Source organism: Cavia porcellus, unplaced genomic scaffold (genome assembly GCF_034190915.1).
Source record: "Cavia porcellus strain 051 isolate PalLab524CR breed Dunkin Hartley unplaced genomic scaffold, mCavPor4.1 scaffold_1, whole genome shotgun sequence".
NCBI classification, from domain to species: Eukaryota; Metazoa; Chordata; class Mammalia; order Rodentia; family Caviidae; genus Cavia; species Cavia porcellus.
The window spans coordinates 177,677,964-177,698,830 of NW_026947484.1; the positions used below are offsets into that span (position 1 = coordinate 177,677,964).

General features: G+C 36.5%; 1 protein-coding gene and 1 pseudogene across 8 annotated transcripts in view; one reads left to right on the forward strand and one right to left on the reverse strand.

Annotated features, from left to right (window-relative positions):
- Positions 1–18,329, forward strand: part of Lpar1 (lysophosphatidic acid receptor 1) — a 147,264-nt gene extending 128,935 nt beyond the window's left edge. For all 8 annotated transcript variants that reach the window (XM_013145878.3, XM_063260943.1, XM_013145877.3 and 5 more), the window contains one exon: positions 15,912–18,329. In XM_013145878.3, coding sequence (XP_013001332.1) covers positions 15,912–16,213 — 302 coding nt within the window. In that variant the 3' untranslated portion in view covers positions 16,214–18,329. The remainder of the gene's footprint in view (positions 1–15,911) is intronic.
- LOC106026217 (C-terminal-binding protein 2-like) lies at positions 11,102–12,455 on the reverse strand (annotated as a pseudogene).
- Positions 18,330–20,867: the final 2,538 nt, after the last annotated feature.

Sequence of the window (20,867 nt, forward strand, 5' to 3'; positions counted from 1 at the left end):
ACAGACATCCTACCTGTTGATTGAGTTTAAACAATTTGACTTGAATAAATTCAATTTCTTGATTAATGTGTATAATTTGCATTACTAGAACTGCTATTGATTGTTTTATAACCAAAATATGCTATTTGTGCAGCAAACAACCTAAGTCTGTTTTGAATTTCTAATAGCTCAGTTGATGTCCTGTTAAATTTAATGCTGGCAGTTCTGCATTATCTTACAATTTTATAATTACTTTTAAAATAATGTTTTGTGATAAACAGAAAAGTCTTACAGTGAAAAACATATTTTCAGTTTTACTTTAGTCTTCGGCCATGGTAATAACCAGTTCCTGATGTAGCATTCCAAAAAGTATTTTCTATACATGTGAGAATATATGGGTATGAGGAAACATGTGTGTATTTATATTTATACACTGAACTTACGCCTATTTTTGACTTTGTTTCCACCAGTTTGGAATTTTAACTGTAGTTTGGTAAAACATAAAAATCATGACCACAGCCCCTTTTCCCTTTGTTTCTTCATAGTAAACTTCTTCAAAGAGTTGTCTGTACTTCCAGGATCCAAATATTTTCCTGTTTTCTCTTGAACCTGCTCCAATGAGGCTTCTGTTCTCATAACTCCCCTGAGCTGTCACTAGTGACCTTATCAGTAAATCATTTTATGGGCAAAATTCCTCTGTAACCACACTTTCCCATCTTTATTCTGGATTACTGCATGAGCTTGCGTGTAAACTTGTCTCTTCATAGTCCCCATAACTGATCCCCTCAAAAAAGAATTGTACTTTATTTGTTGGTTGGCTTTTCCTTAGACCTCTCAAAATCTAAGCTCACTTAGAATAGAAACATTTTTCTTTTTTATTTACTGCTGTATTCCTAGTGCCTAGAATAGTACCTGACATACAGCAGATCCTCATATAGTTGGATGACTTTTTTTAAATGAAAGTTTAGTACAGTAAATTTTAAGGTCAATAACTCAGCTCCTCATGGCCATCAAAAACAAATTATTTTTGCTCCTAAAACTGTCTACATCAAACCATCATAATTATATTACTAGTTAAATATTACAGTACCTGGCCAAAAATTCCCATTATTACTGTGAAAATTAGGTGAATTTTTCAACATTCAGTGAGGGAAAATTACAAAACTATTGCTTTAAGATAGCTGGAAAAAACAGCTTTTTGTAGTTTGGAGAAACCATAAAAAACTTACAAGGTTTTGGCACTGAAATTGCTTTGCTAGAATTTCAAGTGTTGATTCCATTTTGAAGAAGCCAAATTGGAAGTAATATGTGATGTTTAATTGGTGTGAATTTCACTTGAGAGATTATATAGAACTTTAGTCAAGAGACCCCTTTCAAATGAAAAGGTTGGCTCTATATCAAAGGACTGACGAATGAATATAAATTTGTTTTTTTTAAGTCAAATAACGTGTTTGATGTATCATTTTGTGATTTCTTGTTTTAAATATTTTCAAAATAAGTTGTTTATTAGCCTCATTTGGGACTATTATAGAACATCTTTGTGTCCACTTTTTTATTGTTCTTACTGTCAAAGCTGTTTGGTAACATAATTATACACATTTTTTACATTTTATTCTTTTAACCTAATAATATGTCTTGGAGATCATTTGGTATCTATAAAGACAAGTTATCTTAATAATTTTTAGAAGTTTAGTATGATTCTACTTTATGGATGAAAATAATTTTAAAATTTTTCTGTGATTATCTAATTGATTTTCAACTTTTAAAATAAATTTTGCTGCAAAGAATTCTTTGAACTTGCATAACTACGTTCGTTGTAGATACATCTATATAACAAATTCTCAAATTGATATCATAGCAATTTATTTTGCTAGTTTCAGAACAGATTCATTGACTATTACATGTAATTTATGAGTCTGACTTTGTTTTATGATGTTTAGACAGTTTTGCCAGTTTTGACATTCCAGTAGTTTACTCTACATTTGTAGTTGAAATAATTGAAAATCATGTCAAGAAAATGTTTACAATTGTGCATTTGGAATTCTTTAGCATCAATTCTGACATCTCAATTAAGTAACAGATTTTATAAACTTTCTTTTTAAAATTCTGCTTGAAGTGTTCCATGAGGAGCTTTTGATAATGCGAAGTGTCTAAGGCACAGAGCTATCAAATTATAGCAGAACAGACTGTACCTCTCTTCTCCTCTGCCAAGAATCTGTGCTTGGTGAAGATCAATCCAGGACATTTGGCAACAGTAGTAAACACAACCGATCTCATAAAGAATAATGACATTTATGCTCTCTGCAGTTCTTCATTTCTTTTTCTTTCAGAATGAATATATCTATATCCCTGTATATATAACTATACATAAAAATCTATGTATTATCTCAATATATATCATACATATGATGATCTATGGTGTGTGTCATATTTTGAGGTTTCCAAATTATCCAAGTGCTGGACAATGCTGTATTTGCTTTTGAATTGTTTTTAATTTCTTCCCATTTTGATGGTAAGACAATGAATTGTAAATGAAATTTCCTTTGTGTTTCACTATCCTTCAAGTTTCTCTTCTGGGCAATACATATTTTCTCAATCCATGCCAGTACTTCATAAATTACAAAACAAAATCTACAAGATTTTGTCATCTGCTGTATTCTTCAAGCATTTTCAGCGAGATTTCAGATCTTGTTTAGACTTATATCATTTTGGAGGAATCTTAATTCATAGCTGAAAAATTAAATATGTTGCAAAACCAATTATAAACTTCCTGGTAATGTTGAACTTTTGCTAGGGAAAGATTTGGGAGAGTAGGGATTTAATTTATCCTTTTAGAAAGATAAATATTATTCATATCACCTTGGTAACAGCTGGGTCACAATCTTGCAGTGAGTCTAATATCACTTTCTATGACATTAGCCTGAAGTTGACAACATAGATTTTTCTATGAGATGTATGATTTAATATTCTGAAAATAAGAGGGTGGTTAATCTGCTTTTTAAAAAATTATAATCTATCACTAGGTTTAGGGATCAAAATAGACTTAACTGTTTTGAGAATAGTTAATTATTTTCTATATGAAGAATACATATAACTTTTTTAAAGTCAGGTCTCAGTCTGTTGCATATAAAGGAAAATGAATTACCTTTTTTAAAACACTAAAATGAAGGAATTACTCTTACTGCAATATGCATGTATATTATATATATACATTTATATGTTTTATATGTATGTTTAAATGTGTTTATACACACACATGCTATATATCTTTTTGCAAATTTAAAATGTATCTGCCATTTGAAAATTAAGGGTTTACCAGAAAATCTTTCAGTTGACCTTGGAATAGCATTGCGTTTGGTTACTGTCAGTGTTAATGCTCAATCATAGTGAGGCAATCTTAACCGCAGTCCTTTACCCCAAGACAGAGCTTAATACTAATCAGAAAGACATTTACAGGGAAGAAAAAGACAGCTAGTGGCCCATCTTAACATGATTTAGATTGCTGCATGTATTGGTTTTATTGAAAGTAAACTAAAACATATCCTGTTTTGTAATCTTCTTAAGATGATAGGGTCATATTCTGTTCCTGAGAGGATCTACTGCCATTGCTACCACTGGAAATGGCTTGTGCGTGTTTGAAATGACACGTAACTTGGCACATCCTGAAGCTGATTAGATGGTCACACTATTTCTGTATCACTGGAGCATTACTGTGACTTCATTTTCTGTATCCATAAATAAGAGAAACATGACTGCATGGAATAAGGCACTTTGCCTGCTCATTAGATGGCATTGCTGGAAGTTTTAGCAATAAGAAAAACTGGCAGTGTGTTGTGCTATATTTCTAAGCAAAAATGGTTCCCCATTCTGGAAAGTTTCCTGCAAAATGTGCAAACATTCCCTGAAGCATGGTGCCCTCCAGTGCACATGAAATAGAGTAGCATTACAAATGGAAACTGATAGCATAGGAAACAATAGCTTCAAATAAGTGTAATTAATGATTTCACAGATTTTTTGACTAAATTAAGATGCCTTGGTATATATTGTTCAGATAGAAAGAAAATTTCTGATAACATAATAATTAGTAATAAAACAACAGATTGCCTGCTTTCCTTCAGCCATCACTAATAAAGCACTCTAATCACAAAATGAATCAAAGACCAAATGGCAAAAGACCAAATATTCAGTCTGCAAAGTAAATCCAAAATATCCCCCAGGACACCAAATAAAAAGCAAGAGTTAAAAATACAAAAGAAAAATTAAGAGACTGAGGAACAATCAAAGTTTAAACATAGATTCTAAAATATCCAATAACCATCATAAAATAAATTTCAAAGGAAATGAACAAAAAGAATGGAAAGAAAAGTTGAAAGAAATAGAAGGATATTTTCTTGATCTAAAGAACAGTGTGAGACTTTAAATAAAATTCCATGTTGTGGTCAAGCAAGAATTATAAACAATGAAAATACGTCAAGATAGATGTACCCTGGCAACATTGATGATCTTCCGAAGTTAAAGAAAAAATTTGTGACAGTTTTCAAGTAGTAGTAGGTGAGAGAAAACTTGATTAATGACATAAAGCTAGTCAAATCTTTATTCTTCAATTTAGTTTTCAAAATTCATTCAACAAACATTTATATAAATCTTACAATAGTGCCAGTATTTTGTTAGGCAGTGGAGACACATTGGTGAATAAAAATAGTCTGAAGAAAAGCAGTAATCAATAATAGAAGTATAAATAAAAGTGAATTACAGCTATGAGGTTTTGGAGACTATATGTAAGTAAGGATGTCAACTTCATCAGAGAAGGCGTCTCAGAAGTAGTTAGGCAAACAGAGAATGGGAATTAGGTTAGGGGAGGGGCAGTAACATACAGGAAGAAAGAAAAACAGATTTATGTTTGGGAATTGTGACAGACTGAAAGGAAGAGAAATGCTAGTCTATTCAGAAGGATGTTGGTGTAAGATGAAGGTTAGAAATAGGGAAAACTGTACATGCAGGTCATTTACATTAACAAATTGGGAATCCTGTGACACTAGACCCCTGGATGTGTCCTCTCCAGGCCTGAATTCTGCAAGTCATTGTTCTGCAGAAAATGATCTTGACCTCCTACAAACTTTCTAGAAAGACTTCCCAGGATGTACTGTAGGAAATGACTGGGGAAGGGAAGGAGCAGGAAAAAAAATCTTCCAGACAAAGGAAGATAACGTTTGCGGAACACAAGATATCACCTAGAGATTAAGAGAAGGAATCCTCAATGAATCTGTGTGCTAGAAACTGATTAATTTGTTTGGGACAGTAAATCAAAGGGTCATGAAATGTCATTACAGAGTAATTTTATAATTAAAACTTAGAGTTACATCTATGACATACTTCAGTTAGAATAAGCCGTATGTTTCTTCTGATGCGTGGGGTGGGGGGATAACAGAAAAAAGTAACTAGAAATTCAAGGGAACAAAAAAACCATTCAAACTTGGGTTGTTTCACTATAATCAGATCATCTCTTTTTTAAATAAGGATATTAAGTTTAATCCATTTGTGATACCTCAAGACATGTTTGACTTTATTCTTAACATCGTGTTTATGAGAGAAAGGAGAAGGAGAAAGAGACAGGCAGGAAAAAATGTGAACAATTTACAACAGATTCAAAAGGCCAAACAACATTCTTTAAAAATTGGATTTTATTAATGTTTAACTAGTATGCTGTGGGTTTTGTCTATCAAATTGAAAAGGGTTTTTAAAAAGAGATTATTGTGGTCCAGACTTTCAGCAATTGCCATAACAGTTTATGCTGCTTACAGGTACCTAAATTTGTATAATCTTTTGATGGGCAATCTAACCATATATAACAATAGCCAAACATATTTACACTTTTTAATTCAGTAAAACCTCCTTGTGGAATCTTTACTTAAAAATGAGACAATATTGTTAAATACTTAATGTGCCAAAACATTAACTCAAAATTCAATAGAGCAAATTGAAAGTTTTTCATTTCTATTTTAAGTCATTATAATTATAAGCAGCCTAGAAAATTAACATTTACAGATATCACTTGATATAATAGAGAATGTTACCAATGCATTATTTGTGGTAAAGTTATTCTACACAAATGTATTTTGGAATTCAAAGAATCAACGGCTAAAGAGTATGTCATATACTAAAGTATGTGATTATAAAATTATAAATGACTCTTTACATTTTCTCATATTTTACACACTTTCTGTAGGACAAAAAAAGACAACAGAACCTAAAGAACTTGTTAGTTTCAGATCTCCAGTTAATCACAATCACTTCAAGTGAATGAGCTGATATACAATGCTGGGAAGAAAAATTACATAATGAGAATTATCCTTGTCACGCTCTCAAAAATTAGAAGTGTTCGCTTGCATTAAGTTGTTCTACAAATCATCAGACAAAATTATATGAAAACAACTCACAGTTTTTATGAGTCCCTGTCAGAAATATACTTGTGACAGTTGGAATGTCCTATGACTATTCAAATTTAACATTACAGGTCAGTGCTGAAGATAAATAATTAGAACTGTACTTTAAGTGTAAAAGAATATTTAAGATACTGTTTCCTGGAAGGTAGGATATATTTTCCTCTGTCCCATCATAGCTAGAGTATGCATATGAGACATAAGCATTGGCAATAAAATACATCTGATGCAACTTTGAATTTTGATGGACCAAGAAAAAGATACGTGCAATGAATTCATGAATTTTCCAGGCAACTGTTACCAGGGTCTGGTCTGCAGCAGAGAATATATAAAGACAGTAGAGTCTAAATTATAGAAATGTTCTTGAACCATTGCTGTATTACAAACAAGGCTGACAACATTCTCTGGTTAGTGACTCATCCTCAATCTTTAGTACTCAGTGAATTCCATGGACAATTTGATCTCTATCAGTATTAATTATAATAGATTAGCTGATGCTATGTGAGAAGCGCATATATAACAAAATGCATCTATGTAGGGACCACCTCATGTCCCTTTAACGCTCTGTAGCGTTTATTCAAAGACCATGCCCACTGCAGAAGTTTATGTTTATTTTCCAAACACAATTTAATGCACATCTATTAGTTAATTTTCCTGTGTCCATTATTTCACAGTAACTTTCTAACTCATTCAGCAGACGATGTATTAAGTGATATATTAGGTGTCTATGTTAGGCACTGTCCTAGATGTATGTTAGAGATCCCAGACATGAAAGAGAGCATTCCCTCCACCCTGAAGCGAACATCTTGCTGACAATCAATAAAAATGTAAGCCAATAAGTACGACAATTTGGGATATAGATAAGAGGTCTGAAGGCAGTAAAATGGGGCAATGCAGTGGCGCACTGCTGGGGCCTCAGTTAAGAGAGGCAAGGATAGTTTTTTGAAGGAAGGAAAACATAAAGAACTACAGAAGGGTATCCCCAGCCAAAAGAGCCATAAACACAAAGATCTGTGATACAAATAAGCTTAGACTACATGGCTAGAACCTGGTAAAGGAAGAGGAGGTGGGAAGAAATGAGGCCAGAGACCAGCAGGAGAGAGGTGTGTGTAAAACATTAAGTACAGAATGACGTGTGACTAGCTTGGTGCTTTTGAAAAATCATTCTGGCTGTAGGTGTAACCTGGACTTATGAAAGAAGTACAAAGGAAGAAGAATTGTTGCAATAAGCAGATAAAAAGTGTTGCTCACTTTGCTAGGGGAGTTGCAGTGGAGAAGTGGTTTCTGCTGGCTTTTTGCAGAATTCTCTTCTGTAAGAGATGACGCTCGCATACAAGTCTCCTCGGTATGTACTTTCCAGTGTAAAGTTGCTCAGTGAGATTTGCAGTCTGTTGCAGGGGATGGAGCACATGTGTGTGACACTGTTCAATATTAGGGGGCGTATACACAATGCCAGCGGGAAGGCAGTTCTGACATTCTCTGTGTCTAGAAAAGGCAGCATTGTGTTTTATCAGGACAGAACTATCAGAGTGAAACTTCCACCCAGGAATCTTAAAAAGAATAAGGATTCTACTGTGCTTTAGATTTTTGTATCATATCAATGTCTTTCTCTAAAAGATAAATGTTGCTCTGGGTCACCAGTAATGGAAACACTAGAACAAATCACACAGTGAATAAACAGTGAAACCTTGAATGTCTGAGACATTTACTTTGCTCATGAACAGGTGTAAGTGTTGGGCATAGTAAAAGTGGTATCAAGGTAGAATAACATGTCATAGAGATAATCTCAGTTGAATTATTTGTCTTTTTTATAGTCAGAAAAATTATACTTAATCTAGGTATCTCTTTTATAAAAAACTTTAACTTCAAAAAGTCATCACATGTAGTCCTATTATAAAGACACCATACTTACTAGACCAAGGAATAAGCTTTGTATTTATAGCCTATTTCTAAGAGTTTTGCTTAAGCTATAGAACGCAGAAAGCTTTCCTAGCTAACCATGCACCTTTATAAGAGAGTACTACAAGGGTGAATTAAATTCTGATTGGATTCAGCAATACTGCCCTGCCTGCCCCGAGGGAATACACCATTTGGTGGCATGAGAAAAAGCAGTCTCTGTATTGAAATGCTTATTTTCTCACTTGATCTCCGCCACAGGTTTCTGAAATAAATATGACTGTTTAAGAAACAGGAAGAGCGAGGCCAAAGAGAGGTTAACCTGGGCACCGTGCTGGTGTAGAATTGATTTACCTTGATCTGTTTGGGATCCCTGGGATGTTTGAATTTTTTGTAAAAACACAATTTTGCCAGACAGACTGGAAGTGATGTTTTTTTCATCAAAAGTCTTGGGCTCTCTCCCCAGAGATCTTCTCTGGCAGGCCTTTTTTCTTCTTAAACTTTAGCTTTTGTATTCCATATGTAAGTAAAGAAGCAAAGTTCAACTATTTAGAAAAAGTCCTTCTAGAAAAAAAAAGACTAATTATAAGACCAGATGGTAAGCATTACTCAGCTGATGGGTTGTGTAGATTTGAGGAAAGGTGTAGTAACATGATCTTGGTCTGCAGCTGTGACCTGTTGTTCTAAACAACCTCTTTCTCCCCTGCCTTTTGGATCTACATTCCAGCACCTCTCCCTCCATTTCTGTGGACACTGGGCCCTCCCAGATCACTTTGACAGATGTATATGAAAGGAGTGGAGGTTATTCAAGGAAGAGCACCCTGCCAACTTTTGTGTAGCCTCCTCCCATGTTTCTGTAACACTGGCAAATGAAGCAGACTGTTCTGTTCACCAAGAGGCAAGTTTCCCAGGACTCAGATGATCGTGAGTTTGCCATGGTATCTGTAAGGCATCTCCGTTTGATGTCTTGTGGACATTCAAGACCAAAACATACACACAGCATTCTTCTCCTTACCTCCCCTAACAAAACACCAGTCAACATTATTTCCTGTATTTCCTCCTTCAGAAAAAGGGACCACCAGCCTTCCTTCATCCAAACTGAAAATCTGAAAGTTATCGTAGATTTATCTTTCTCACCATCAAATGCAGTCAAACTCTTAAATACCTTTCCAATCCTCTTACATCTGTTTTTCCCAAGCTGGTGCCTGAGGTAGGCTCTCAATATTTTTGTTCTGGAATTTGAAAATACATGATCTATTTTCCTTATCATTTTCTTCTTCCCTGTGTCACTAATGTTATATCTTAAATGAAATTCTGACCAGGGGCATGAAAGTCATTATTTCTTAGAAACTCTGCATGGCTAGGAATGAGAACAAATACTGAACTGGAAACTATTTCAAGTGTTAGCCTGTTATGCAAAACCTTCATGACCTTGGATATCTTATCTTCTGCCCCTTTTGCTTCTGACTTTACAAGTAAATAATTGTAACTAAGTACTTCCTCTAACTTCATACTGTTGCTATCATTTATTGGTTTTGTGCCTTGATCTGTAGGGACTGCAACATTTAAAATGTCCTGGAAATAGACTACCAAAAACACTGTCTCTTCTGAGTACCATGTTATTTTATTCCTCATCTTGGGCATGAATTTACTCTTTTTTTTTTTGAAATTTTAATTACTTTTTATTGAAAGCTGCACTGAATGCTAAATGCCCACTTTTACAATAAACAAATACAGTAACAATAACTCACTAAAACAAAACATATTTCTAATAGCCATTATTTTCTATTTGGGACAGTTTAAAATTTTTCTTTTGTCACAAAAACAGGAATGTACCTATACAAAGGATCAAAATAGGACATCTTTTTAAACTAAAAGGCAATGATTCACAACATGTAACTAGTTGATACAAATCTAATAGGATTTGTTAAAATCAGTCACATCTAATAACACATCTGAAGTGTTCTTGTATAAAATATCATATGAAGAGAAGAATTTATCAATGTCTAAAAAGTGAGTTTGTTCATAGACAATCTGATAAGTTACCATAAAAAGTGTTTCCTGAAACATAAGGAAATGCAACATTTTTCTTCTTGAATGCTTACAGCTCAAGACTTTCCACTCAATAAAAAGGTGAGAATCTGAAACTGAGAAAATGTATTTGAGTAAAAAGAGCTTGTGAAACTTAATTTGCCTCTTTTTTTGTACAAAGAAGTATCTCTCATATCTGAACCGCAGACTGAGCGCACAACCAACCATCTGAACCGCTCAGTCTGCGGTTCAGATATGAGAGATACTTCTTTGTACAAAAGCCTGTACTCTTCAATCCTGTGCGTGCAAATATCTAACAGGCAGTTTCCTCCCCATTTTGTAGTAATTTAATCTTCCTATTAGTGAAGAGGTAATGAGCCCCTGTAGACCAAAGGGACTAGAGTCATAAGATGGGGATTTCCTCTTAACATATTTTATTTTGATGCTTGGAACTCTTGATGCAACATTCTAGAGCAAGGTGCTCAGGACCTGCTGTGTCCAAGGGATTAATGGATAAAGGAAATAGCTCTATTTATTCTTTGTGATTTGATGCACAGATGAAAAACTTGACACACAATAACAGAAGTTGGTCATTAATAAGTCACATCCTAGTCTTTCAGTGCTTCCGTAAGCACATACCTTCAGTTTTCTAGCTCTTGTAGCTGGAACACTGCAACATCAAGGATATATATATATATATGTTCAGGAACAGTTAAAAAGACTGCCAAAGACTTTTCTCTTAGTTCATCCATTTTTCACTGTCTCTTGGTCTCAAGTTTATCCAAATGGTTACCTTTCAGTATTCCCTGCTGTGGCTCGTTGGGGTGCTCTCGATTGTCCCGTGTTTTGTGGACTGGTTGGGAAAGGGGGCTTGGGAAGGATGTGCCACCATGGGGAAGTTGGGAATCACTGGGATGCCTACTGGAATAATCCCTTCCATGGCTGCAATGAGTCCTCCTGGAGCCACACCTGGTGGATACTTGTATGTGGCACCACCGAGCTCAGGATGAATTGCTGCTGGTCTATTGCTGACCATAGAGCTGATGTGATGAAGAATTCCTTGTTGACACAGTTTCTTAATCTTTCTGGGATGCGACCTGTGATCACTTGGTGGATCTCTATAGCAGCTGTCTTCCTCATCTCCAGGGATGCTTGTTCATTGTGCCAGGCTGTGTGGGGAGTACAGATGAGATTTGGTGCATCTTTCAGTGGACTCTGAGCATAGCTAAAGGGCTCAGATTTGTACACATAAAGGGCTGCCCCTCGTATCCTGCCCTCTTTGAAGATCTGGGCTAAGGCTTTCTCATCTGCCAGGCCACTTCGGGCTGCATTCACTAGGAGTGCTCTTTGCCTCATCTACTTTATGGTAAAGTCACTGATGAGGTGGTGGTTATATTCATTGAGATTGCAGTGCAAGGAGACACAGTCACTCTGATACAGCAAATCCTGTAAGGTGTAGACCCTCTGCACACCCAGGGATCGTTCTATGCCATCCTGCAAGTAGGGGTCATGAAACATGATGCTGAATCCAAAGGCCTTGGCTTAAACAGCAGCCGCTTGCCCTATTAAAGCCTAGTGTGTCTCCACGGATTTGGGCTGCTCCTGACGCCACTTCTTAGATCTGTCCCACGTTCTATACCCATGTCCCTTCCTGCAGTGCTTAGTACAGCCATGTGTTCTGCCAGTACAGGTTGAGGATATGGCAGATGGTGGAATTGGCTGTCTCTTCTACAGCTGCCCATGGGATGCTGCACACAGCGACCCCAGCTCGCCAGCAGCCTTGATGTCCACATTGTCATAGCCACCGCCAATCCGCAGGATCACTCTCAGGGCATTGAACTTCTTCAAGTCTTCCTGGTAAGGGTGATGGTGTGGTACATCATGACACCCTCAGCCTCTTCCAATACCTGTCTTGACTGTGAGTCACAGAACGCCACTGTGGCCAGGTCCTTCAGGATAGGCATCTCCATGGTGCAGTCTCTGCCATCTAACAACGCCACCAGGGGCGGAAGAGGTGTTTGCAGGGGCCGTTCATGATCTGGGGGCAGATACCTCACAAATTCTGTCCAATCGCTGTCGCTTGACTTCGTGCTTATCCACAAAGGCCATTCTTTATCAAACTTTGCAACTCCTAGATTCAAAAGGCCAAGCAGCCCTCCAAGAACTTAAAGGAACTCGCAGGAGTCTGCAAGCATTACGCCACTATGAACCCAATATTAATCTGTCCACATACTATGGTTCACGCGATGTTTCTTTTTAAGGGGATACAGCTTCATTGGTTCAAAATCATTTAAAGTGATGAAACCTTATCCAGGGCTGCCGGCGTTCATGATGAAGGGCGCCCACCTGGAGACGGTGGCGGTGGCTTGCAGCCCCCCTCAGCGCTGCATGGCTCCGGCCCTCGCTCCTCTGGCCGCTGCCTCATAAATTCACTCTTGAGAACCTTGAAAATGATCTGGGCTCCTGTGCTTGCATGCATTCCCTCTCTATACCTTCTGATTTTCCTCTTCACACTCATCTGCAGATCCTAAGATTTTTACGATCACAACAGGGTACTGTCAGAACTCTTCAAAATGCCAGGTCTTTTTGGTCCAGTTCCTGCTTTCACGTTCTGCTTGTATTTGTGCTTCTCGTGGTGGTGGCAAGGTGTGGTGGAGGTCAGGTAGGTATGCAGTATAAGGAGGGCTTCTGCAAGTTGTTTCTTAATTCGATCCTCACCATGGCCTGCGGGGCAGGTAGGGAGCTCCTAATTATTCACTTTATAGATGCTGAGGTGGAGGGGTTTTGTCTGTTTTTGTTTTTTATTTATCCACCTGTCTTACACTTGATTCTCTCCAGCCTTCATGTTAGCAATGTCTATGATACACAAGCTCAACTGAGTTATGGTTGGCTACTTCTTATTAAAGGGGCTTGATATGACTTATTTGTGTTTTTAGAAGCTCAGGGGGAAATTCCTGTTTCAATCAAACTTGGTTTCAGCATACTCATTCACTATGGCTTAGGCACCTAACTACTTTGGAATTTTCCAGACCTCTTTCTCGCCATCTGTAGTTCATTCTCGTCTTTTGGTCCTTGACACCCATGTGGAAAGGAAGAGAAGAGGATAGAGGGGAAAATTCTATGCAGTTGGTTTTACATGTTGATTTCTGAGGTCTGTACTGTTAGTCACTGAAATTATTTGATTGAGTCTTAAAGATAAAAACACAGTGTGGTTGGCCTTAATCATAGTACTAAAAACAGTTTCTTCCAGTGGAGAAGCGAGAGGACTCTGGGTTCCCAATGAAATGTCCACATGTTTAGCTTCTCTCAGGCCATGGTGTTACTCACTTCCTGTGTCCAAGGTAACAGGGATCCTTGTAAGTTTTGGGCCTAAAAGTAAGATCCATAGGCTAGTTTCTGAGACCATGGATCTTTTTGGAAAGAGCTTGTTCTTCTTGAACTTTAACATTGGGAAAAAAATCATAATAAATGACTGTATGAATTTTTTTGCTTTTGAACAAGTCAAACAGATTGACCAAATATGCCATTACAAGGAATATTTATTTCTGGTGTCTGGAAGGTGAAAAAGATCATTTTATGTAAGCTACATCTATGTGTTGCTTGTGTCTAATCAAGCTCTAAGTTTGAGCTCAATTACAGCTTTGATAAAAGAAAAGAGAAAGAAACTTGAAAGAATGTTCTTCTATTCATGAGGGGGCTCTGTGTGTTTTTAGTTTCCAAGTACATGAATAATGGGACCATGCATTTTCCATCCAAGCATTTTCCACCCTGAGAATAATTCCCTTCCTGGCTTCTCAATGAATAATGCATTATTTCTGAAACCCAAGAGGCATTCCTTTGATTTTCCTTTATGTTTAGCTTTCTAAGTGATTTTTCAATAAAGGAAATTCAAGGACTTGGAATGAATGCTTTATTAACATTTTTATTGAAGTTCAGATAGCTCCTTGGCTATTATCTCCTGATATTTGGAATATTATTTTTTTTCTTGAAGGAAAATCTAAGGTATTGCATTTATGAGAAAACGAAACACCTTGGACAGTCTTCAAAGCAAACAGCAGTTTAAGACCAATATGCATTCACGTTGTAGAACAAAGAACTTTCTGGGGGTATTTTCTCATCACGTTATTTTCATTTTCATTGCTGAAAAGTTTCAGAAAAGAAAGCTCACATTCAGAACTGGGCTGTTTGGAGACTGAGTCTCACTTGTTTACCTTTGGGAAACCTATCCCTTGAGGCTGGTCCAGACCCAGGACTCTAGCCGAGGAGCACTCTGGAGTCCTCCTCATCACCTGGCCCACCTCTGTTAATAATTTGCCTGACTCTTACATGGGCCCCTTAGGTGAGGTGTAACGGGACAAGGTGGTGTCCACCCACCCCCAGTCCTTTCAGCTGAGGATGCCCAGCAGATACTAGGCTAACACACTTGTAGGCTTTAAGGCCATTTTGCAACTCCTGCTTTCCCTCACATCCAAATGATTAGTGTTTTCAAGACTAAATATAATCGGGATGTAGAATATAATGTATATTTTTGTTTCTCATGCAGTTATAGTAAATTTTAACATTTCATAATAGAAGGAGTAGGACAAAGTTGATCTAAATTAGTAAAATACCAGAAGGATAAATTATATTTAAAATATTTGATTTTATTAGTTTTGAGAGGTAGAAGTATATAATGCAGTGTTTTCTGGCATGTGAACTCTGGAACCAGTCTTCAAAAACAGAATCTGGACTTTGTCACCTGTCTATCAATTCCCAGTACTGTGGCATGAGCTAGGTGTTCCAGGTTTGTCATGAGCTAGGTAAAGTCTCATCACCTGCACAATGGGCTATAAGTTTATATGTCATACAGCTATTGTGTAGTTTGTGTTATTTGTACAACATTATATAAGTGATTGTTGAATAAAGATAAAACATACTTTAGTGTCAGAAACCACTACTTCAGAACAGGCTCTTATTAACTGATACTGACCAGGTAGGTAATAATATTATTCTCATCATCATTAATATATACTGGGTGATCACTTTCTTACTATTTATTTAATCTTTGCAACAACCTCATGAAGTAGATATAATCATCACTACTTTTCAGATGAGAAAATGTATAAATAAATAATTTGCCTATGTTTATCTGTTTCAATAAATAGCAAAACAAGAACTTGAGCCCAGGAAAACTAGAACCAGAAACTGAGCTGGTTAACTAAGCATGAAAGGATGTTAAAATCATTAGTGCTTGTCTTTAGCCTGAAAGCAACCTTTTGCTATGAATAACCATGTCCTTGTGACAGGTGGAGTGTATCCAGAATATAGTTTTTCATATCTCACTTGCTTATCAAACTCTGTTTTGCTCAAAATAATCATAATCATTGGCTCAAAGCCGAGGTTAGTAGGCTCCGAATTGATGAAATGTTATTGCTATTAAAATTCTTCCTGATTATTTCATATTTTATTTGCAGCGATGACTGGTAGTTTCCAGTGTGGTTTACACTGATCTGAAATCATTTTTTGGTTACATTTTTTTTCATTCTTTCTTCGTATTTCCCCTGATTGGTCTTCCTGTCCTTGCAGGTGCCTTCATCATCTGCTGGACTCCAGGACTGGTCCTGTTACTACTGGACGTGTGTTGCCCACAGTGCGATGTGCTGGCCTATGAGAAATTTTTCCTCCTCCTTGCTGAGTTCAACTCTGCCATGAACCCCATCATCTACTCCTACCGAGACAAAGAGATGAGCGCCACCTTCAGACAGATCCTCTGCTGCCAGCGCAGTGAGAGCACCAACGGCCCTGCGGAAGGCTCTGACCGCTCGGCTTCCTCCCTCAACCACACCATCCTGGCTGGGGTTCACAACAATGACCACTCTGTGGTTTAGAAAGGAAGCTAAGACGAGGAGCCAGCTGTCTTCTATGGAGGGATGGACAGTCTCTCCCCACCCAGTTTCTAGGGCAGAGTGGGGAGCAAGAGAGGAGAGAGAGACACTTGTGTACTTAAACACTAACCAACGGCAGTATTTGATCCTAGACCCCAGGAGACTTGATATATCCGGAAAATTAGCTTATGTGATAACCCTCATCCCGATCCCCTTCCTTCTGAAAACAGAAAGTGGAGTTCTTGTGGTGGAATTCAGGAATAGACTCTGGAGTGTCTATGTAAACAACACTAATTAGACGTTAAAAGATTTTGCGTGGTTTGGTGCAAGTCAGAATAAATTCTGACTAATTGAGTCCACAAGTTCATTTACATACAGGCTTCCCTTTTTTATTTCTTAAGGATAAATTTCTTTTAGTAAATATGTTTATGCCGACCAGTATGTTTGTGATGGATAAAGCAATAGACTTAAATTACCACAATTTCAATTTGTTCCTCATGTAGGAAATCTGTAAATTAGAATTATTTTTTTGGAAAGCATGCATGTAATATATGTATGCGGCATGCTTTACTTAAGATTAAAAAATACTAATTTTAAATCTTCTAGGAAATAGAAGAAGCTAGTTTTCAAAAGCAGTATTTGTTTAGGCTCTGAAAGAAACAATGCCTGTACTCACAATGTTACATTTTTATTAAAGTGTTATAACAAGCAGAAAATGAAAACTTTGTTACTGAAAGAATATGTACCCTAAAAAGGCTATAGAAAATGAAGCACATTGATCATTTTCCTGCAATTTAAAATACCTAAGTACATGGTTATTGCCAGTACATCAGAGGATGTTTTTAATAGCCTGTGTTTTTCCAAGTTATAAAATAACGCATACTTACTGTAGAAAACTTGAAAATTGCAGAAATGTGTTAACAAGAAAAAATGATTGCCAATAATACCACAACCTAGAAGTAACCATTTTTAACAGCTTCCCTCATGTATAACTGAATGTATATTATATACTTTGTTACATAATTGGGATTAAACTGTAAACAGTTTTTAGCTAGTTTTTTTTTGGCATTAAATTTTTTACAAAAATGATAATTTTAGTGGCTATATAATATTCCATTTGATGGATGCAACTCAGTTCATTTACCCATTCCCATATCATTGAATAGGTTATTTCTAATTTTCACTATTATTGTTTCAGACATTTTGTGTACATACGTCTTTGTCCATATAATTGATTATTTACTTAGGAACCTATTCCTATGAACGATTTTTTAAAAAAAAAATGTGAAATGGCTTCTTAGCCTTTTACCTTTTATAAAAAGGGATTTCCTGCTATTGCGCTGTGTAGGTGGCAGTTGTAAGGAAAACCAGTAAAATTACCTTTATACAAAAGAAATGCAGTGGTTACTTTAGTTGAGAGTGACTTTTTAATATAATAAAATGAATTAGAAATAGTCCATTGTCGTAATAACTAAAACACCCTAATATATCTAGCAATTCCATTTTTTCGTTAGGTTAGCTAGCCACAGCTATAATAAAGAAGAAATTTTTGAAGGAAATACAACGAAATCAATCAAGCCAACTGAATAAAAGATCAATGTCTTACATGTCTTGGGGTCCTTCTGTAGCAAAGGGATTGAATGTATCAGTATGTGCCTGGCTAACACGTGTTCTTTAGGAATTACCCCTGATGAGTTGTTGCCACATCAGGTGACACGGTGTTTGATGCATGGCCCAGGGGAATACTGACTGAATCAGTGTCTTGCAACATGTAGTGAGGAAATAACAGAGTTTTGAGGCAAGTTTGGGCAGGTCAGCAGAATGTCTAAAAGAAAGAAATCTTGAGGAAGGGTGGCGGTCTAGGGAGTAGAAAGTTTTTATGTGATTAGGTTTTGCACAGAGGGTAGACTTGTAAGAGGCCCATGATGCAAAGGATGTAGCAAGCCAGTTAGTAGAAGGCTGTTTGCACACCATTTGTACAAAACACAGAACCTTTTATACTGGATGTTAAAGAAAAGATGGTGGACTTTAATCGATATGCCTATTTTTATGGAGGAGATACGGATGATTGGAAACTCAAAGGTGACTAATTGGACCTTAATAAATCATTCTCAATCAATGCTGGTAATGCGTGCTTCTGGTCAGTCCTGTTTCTCTTATTCAAGAGTCATGTAGCTTGCATTGGGTTATGTCTTCCTCTGTGACCTCTTTATTTCCTTGCTACAAGGGCTGCTAAGGTTTGAGGAAGAGCCACCAGCTGTTCCCTGGCCAGCAATACTTTTTTCCCAGTCTTTCTAACGCGTAAGAGATGGTGGGTTACATTTGATGTTAGGATAGTCCTTTATCTAAATAGAACAGCAGTTCTATTGTTTTTTTAATGCAGATTTTGTAGGACCTTTGACTACCATGTATATGTTTATTACCTCTAGGAGTTTAGAAAGTCCCAGCAGTCTTTCTGCTTATAGATTTAAAAACTAATGCTGAAGTACCACATGCCCAGTATAATCTTTCCAGGTTATTGCTAAGGTGTTAGAAAGAAACAGCATGTTTTATGCCCCAATGAGTATTTGGAAGGGAATTATGAATCTTTAGATCTAGGTGGATAAAACATTGCTAGATATCAGATCTCTCTGAACTCATGTTTACAATTTAGCTGTCTCTCAACCTCCCCAACCCCATTTTGTTAGTAAAACCATGGTTTTGTTGGTGTCCGGGCTCAGAAACTAACCAACTCATTCAGTTAATGAGTTCTTTCAATCTCCCCCTTATCTTTTCTAATTGACAACTGGTTTAGATTCCACTGTTCTTTTTCCTTCTAAGAGTCTCTCAGCCTCTGAAATATTTTAATTATGTGATACAGTTTCTAGCCTCTCAACTGAACTCTAGAGTTCACACTTACCTTACATAATGGTGGTAGAAATGTAATGCTGAATCTTTACTGCACCAAATTAAAGAAAATATTTTTATGGGAAATTGAAACAAATGACTTATTTTTAATGCCTCATGAGCTTCACTTGATCCTAAACACTCATAAAATGAAAGCTTATTAATGTGTTAAGAGATGGGGTGGTTTGTGACTGAGATTGGATTTAAGTATCGTCTGACAGAAGAAACATTCATAACAGAACCAGGACGTGTCCCGAATCTACCCAGGAAGACTATGTTCACTTTCTAGAATTCACCTGTATGTTGTGCGCTTTGCATAGCAGATCCTTTGACTCTTCCCTGAAAGTTATAAGGTTCAGATTTAACAGATTATTTACTAATAATCTGTTTAACGATGAGCTATATAATAATTTGAAATTATAAAAGAGGAATATGAAAACTAGGCCCACTGGTCAAATCCAACTATGGAGACTGAGCTATAATTCCCTCCCCTTTCTTGTTTTTGAGATGGTTTGCTAAATTGCTCGTGCCGGGCTCTAACTTTTGATCTTCCCGCTTCAGTCTCTGGGTGCAGAGGCTACAGGTGTGTGTGCCACTGTCCCTGGAAAATCTACCTCTATATTTATATGAATTTTGAGCTAAGGACAGGTTTTACATTTTCAAATGGGGACATATTTGAGGTGCATGAAAATTGCATGAAATTTAAATTTCAGTGTCCATAAATAAAATGTTATTGGCATACAGCCACACTTTCTTTCTGATTACATTTATACAATAATATCAGAGTTTAATTGTTGTAACAGGGGCTGTATGACTCATAATCTAGGCTGTTTAATATCTGGCCCTTTATAGAGAAAACTTGATTTAGGGCATCCCATTTTCAGTCATGCTGTCCTCATTTGAATATGAATACTTGTTGGAGAATGAAGGACAAATTTAGCACAGATACTCTTATCCCAACACTAGCCTGCAAAGACAATCCTCAGTTGTGTCTTTATAGTAATTTTTATTATTTTGAAACGGAATCAGACTAATGGAAAAGTTTAACAGTTTTACAGAACTTGTAAACATGAAATTCTGAAAGTTTGTTAATTGTCAACATGATGCCCCAAACACCCTTAAGTATTTTACTTTGTAATGTCTATACACAAGGACATTTTTGTTCATACCCTCAATGCATCCATCAAGATCAGAAATTAACAGAGAAACAGAACCCACCTTTTCATTCAAAGATCCCATTCAAGTTTCACCAATTTGTCCAGTAATATCCTCTAAAGCAAAAAGAATCAAGTCCAGGACCCTGGTTATATTTAGTTGTTTTTGTTAATCTTGAATAGTCCATCCATCATTTCTTGACTTTCAAGACCTTTTCACTTAAAGATCTCAGGTCCTTTGGAGGATGTCTCCCAAATTTGATATTTCTATCATTTCTTCTTGTTGTATTTGTATTATTTGTCTTTAACAAAATAAGACAGAAATGCTGCTGTGGTTGTCACTGAATCTTATCCAGCAGCTCATGGGAATCTGTTGAGTTTCTGGTGATGTTAATTTTGGTTATGTGACTGAGGTGGTGGCTGCTAGCTTTTTGAACAAAATTCATTTTAAAAATTGTAAAAGGCATTTTATAGAGAGGTTTAATCAAATATCCTGGTTTAATCAAAACTTTAATGTCTAGTTTTAGCATTCACTGATTTTTATGGCACAAACTAATCATCCTGATGGCTGCCAAATGATTCAGTTTTTCCTTCAAAGTAAACATTCTTCTGTGAGA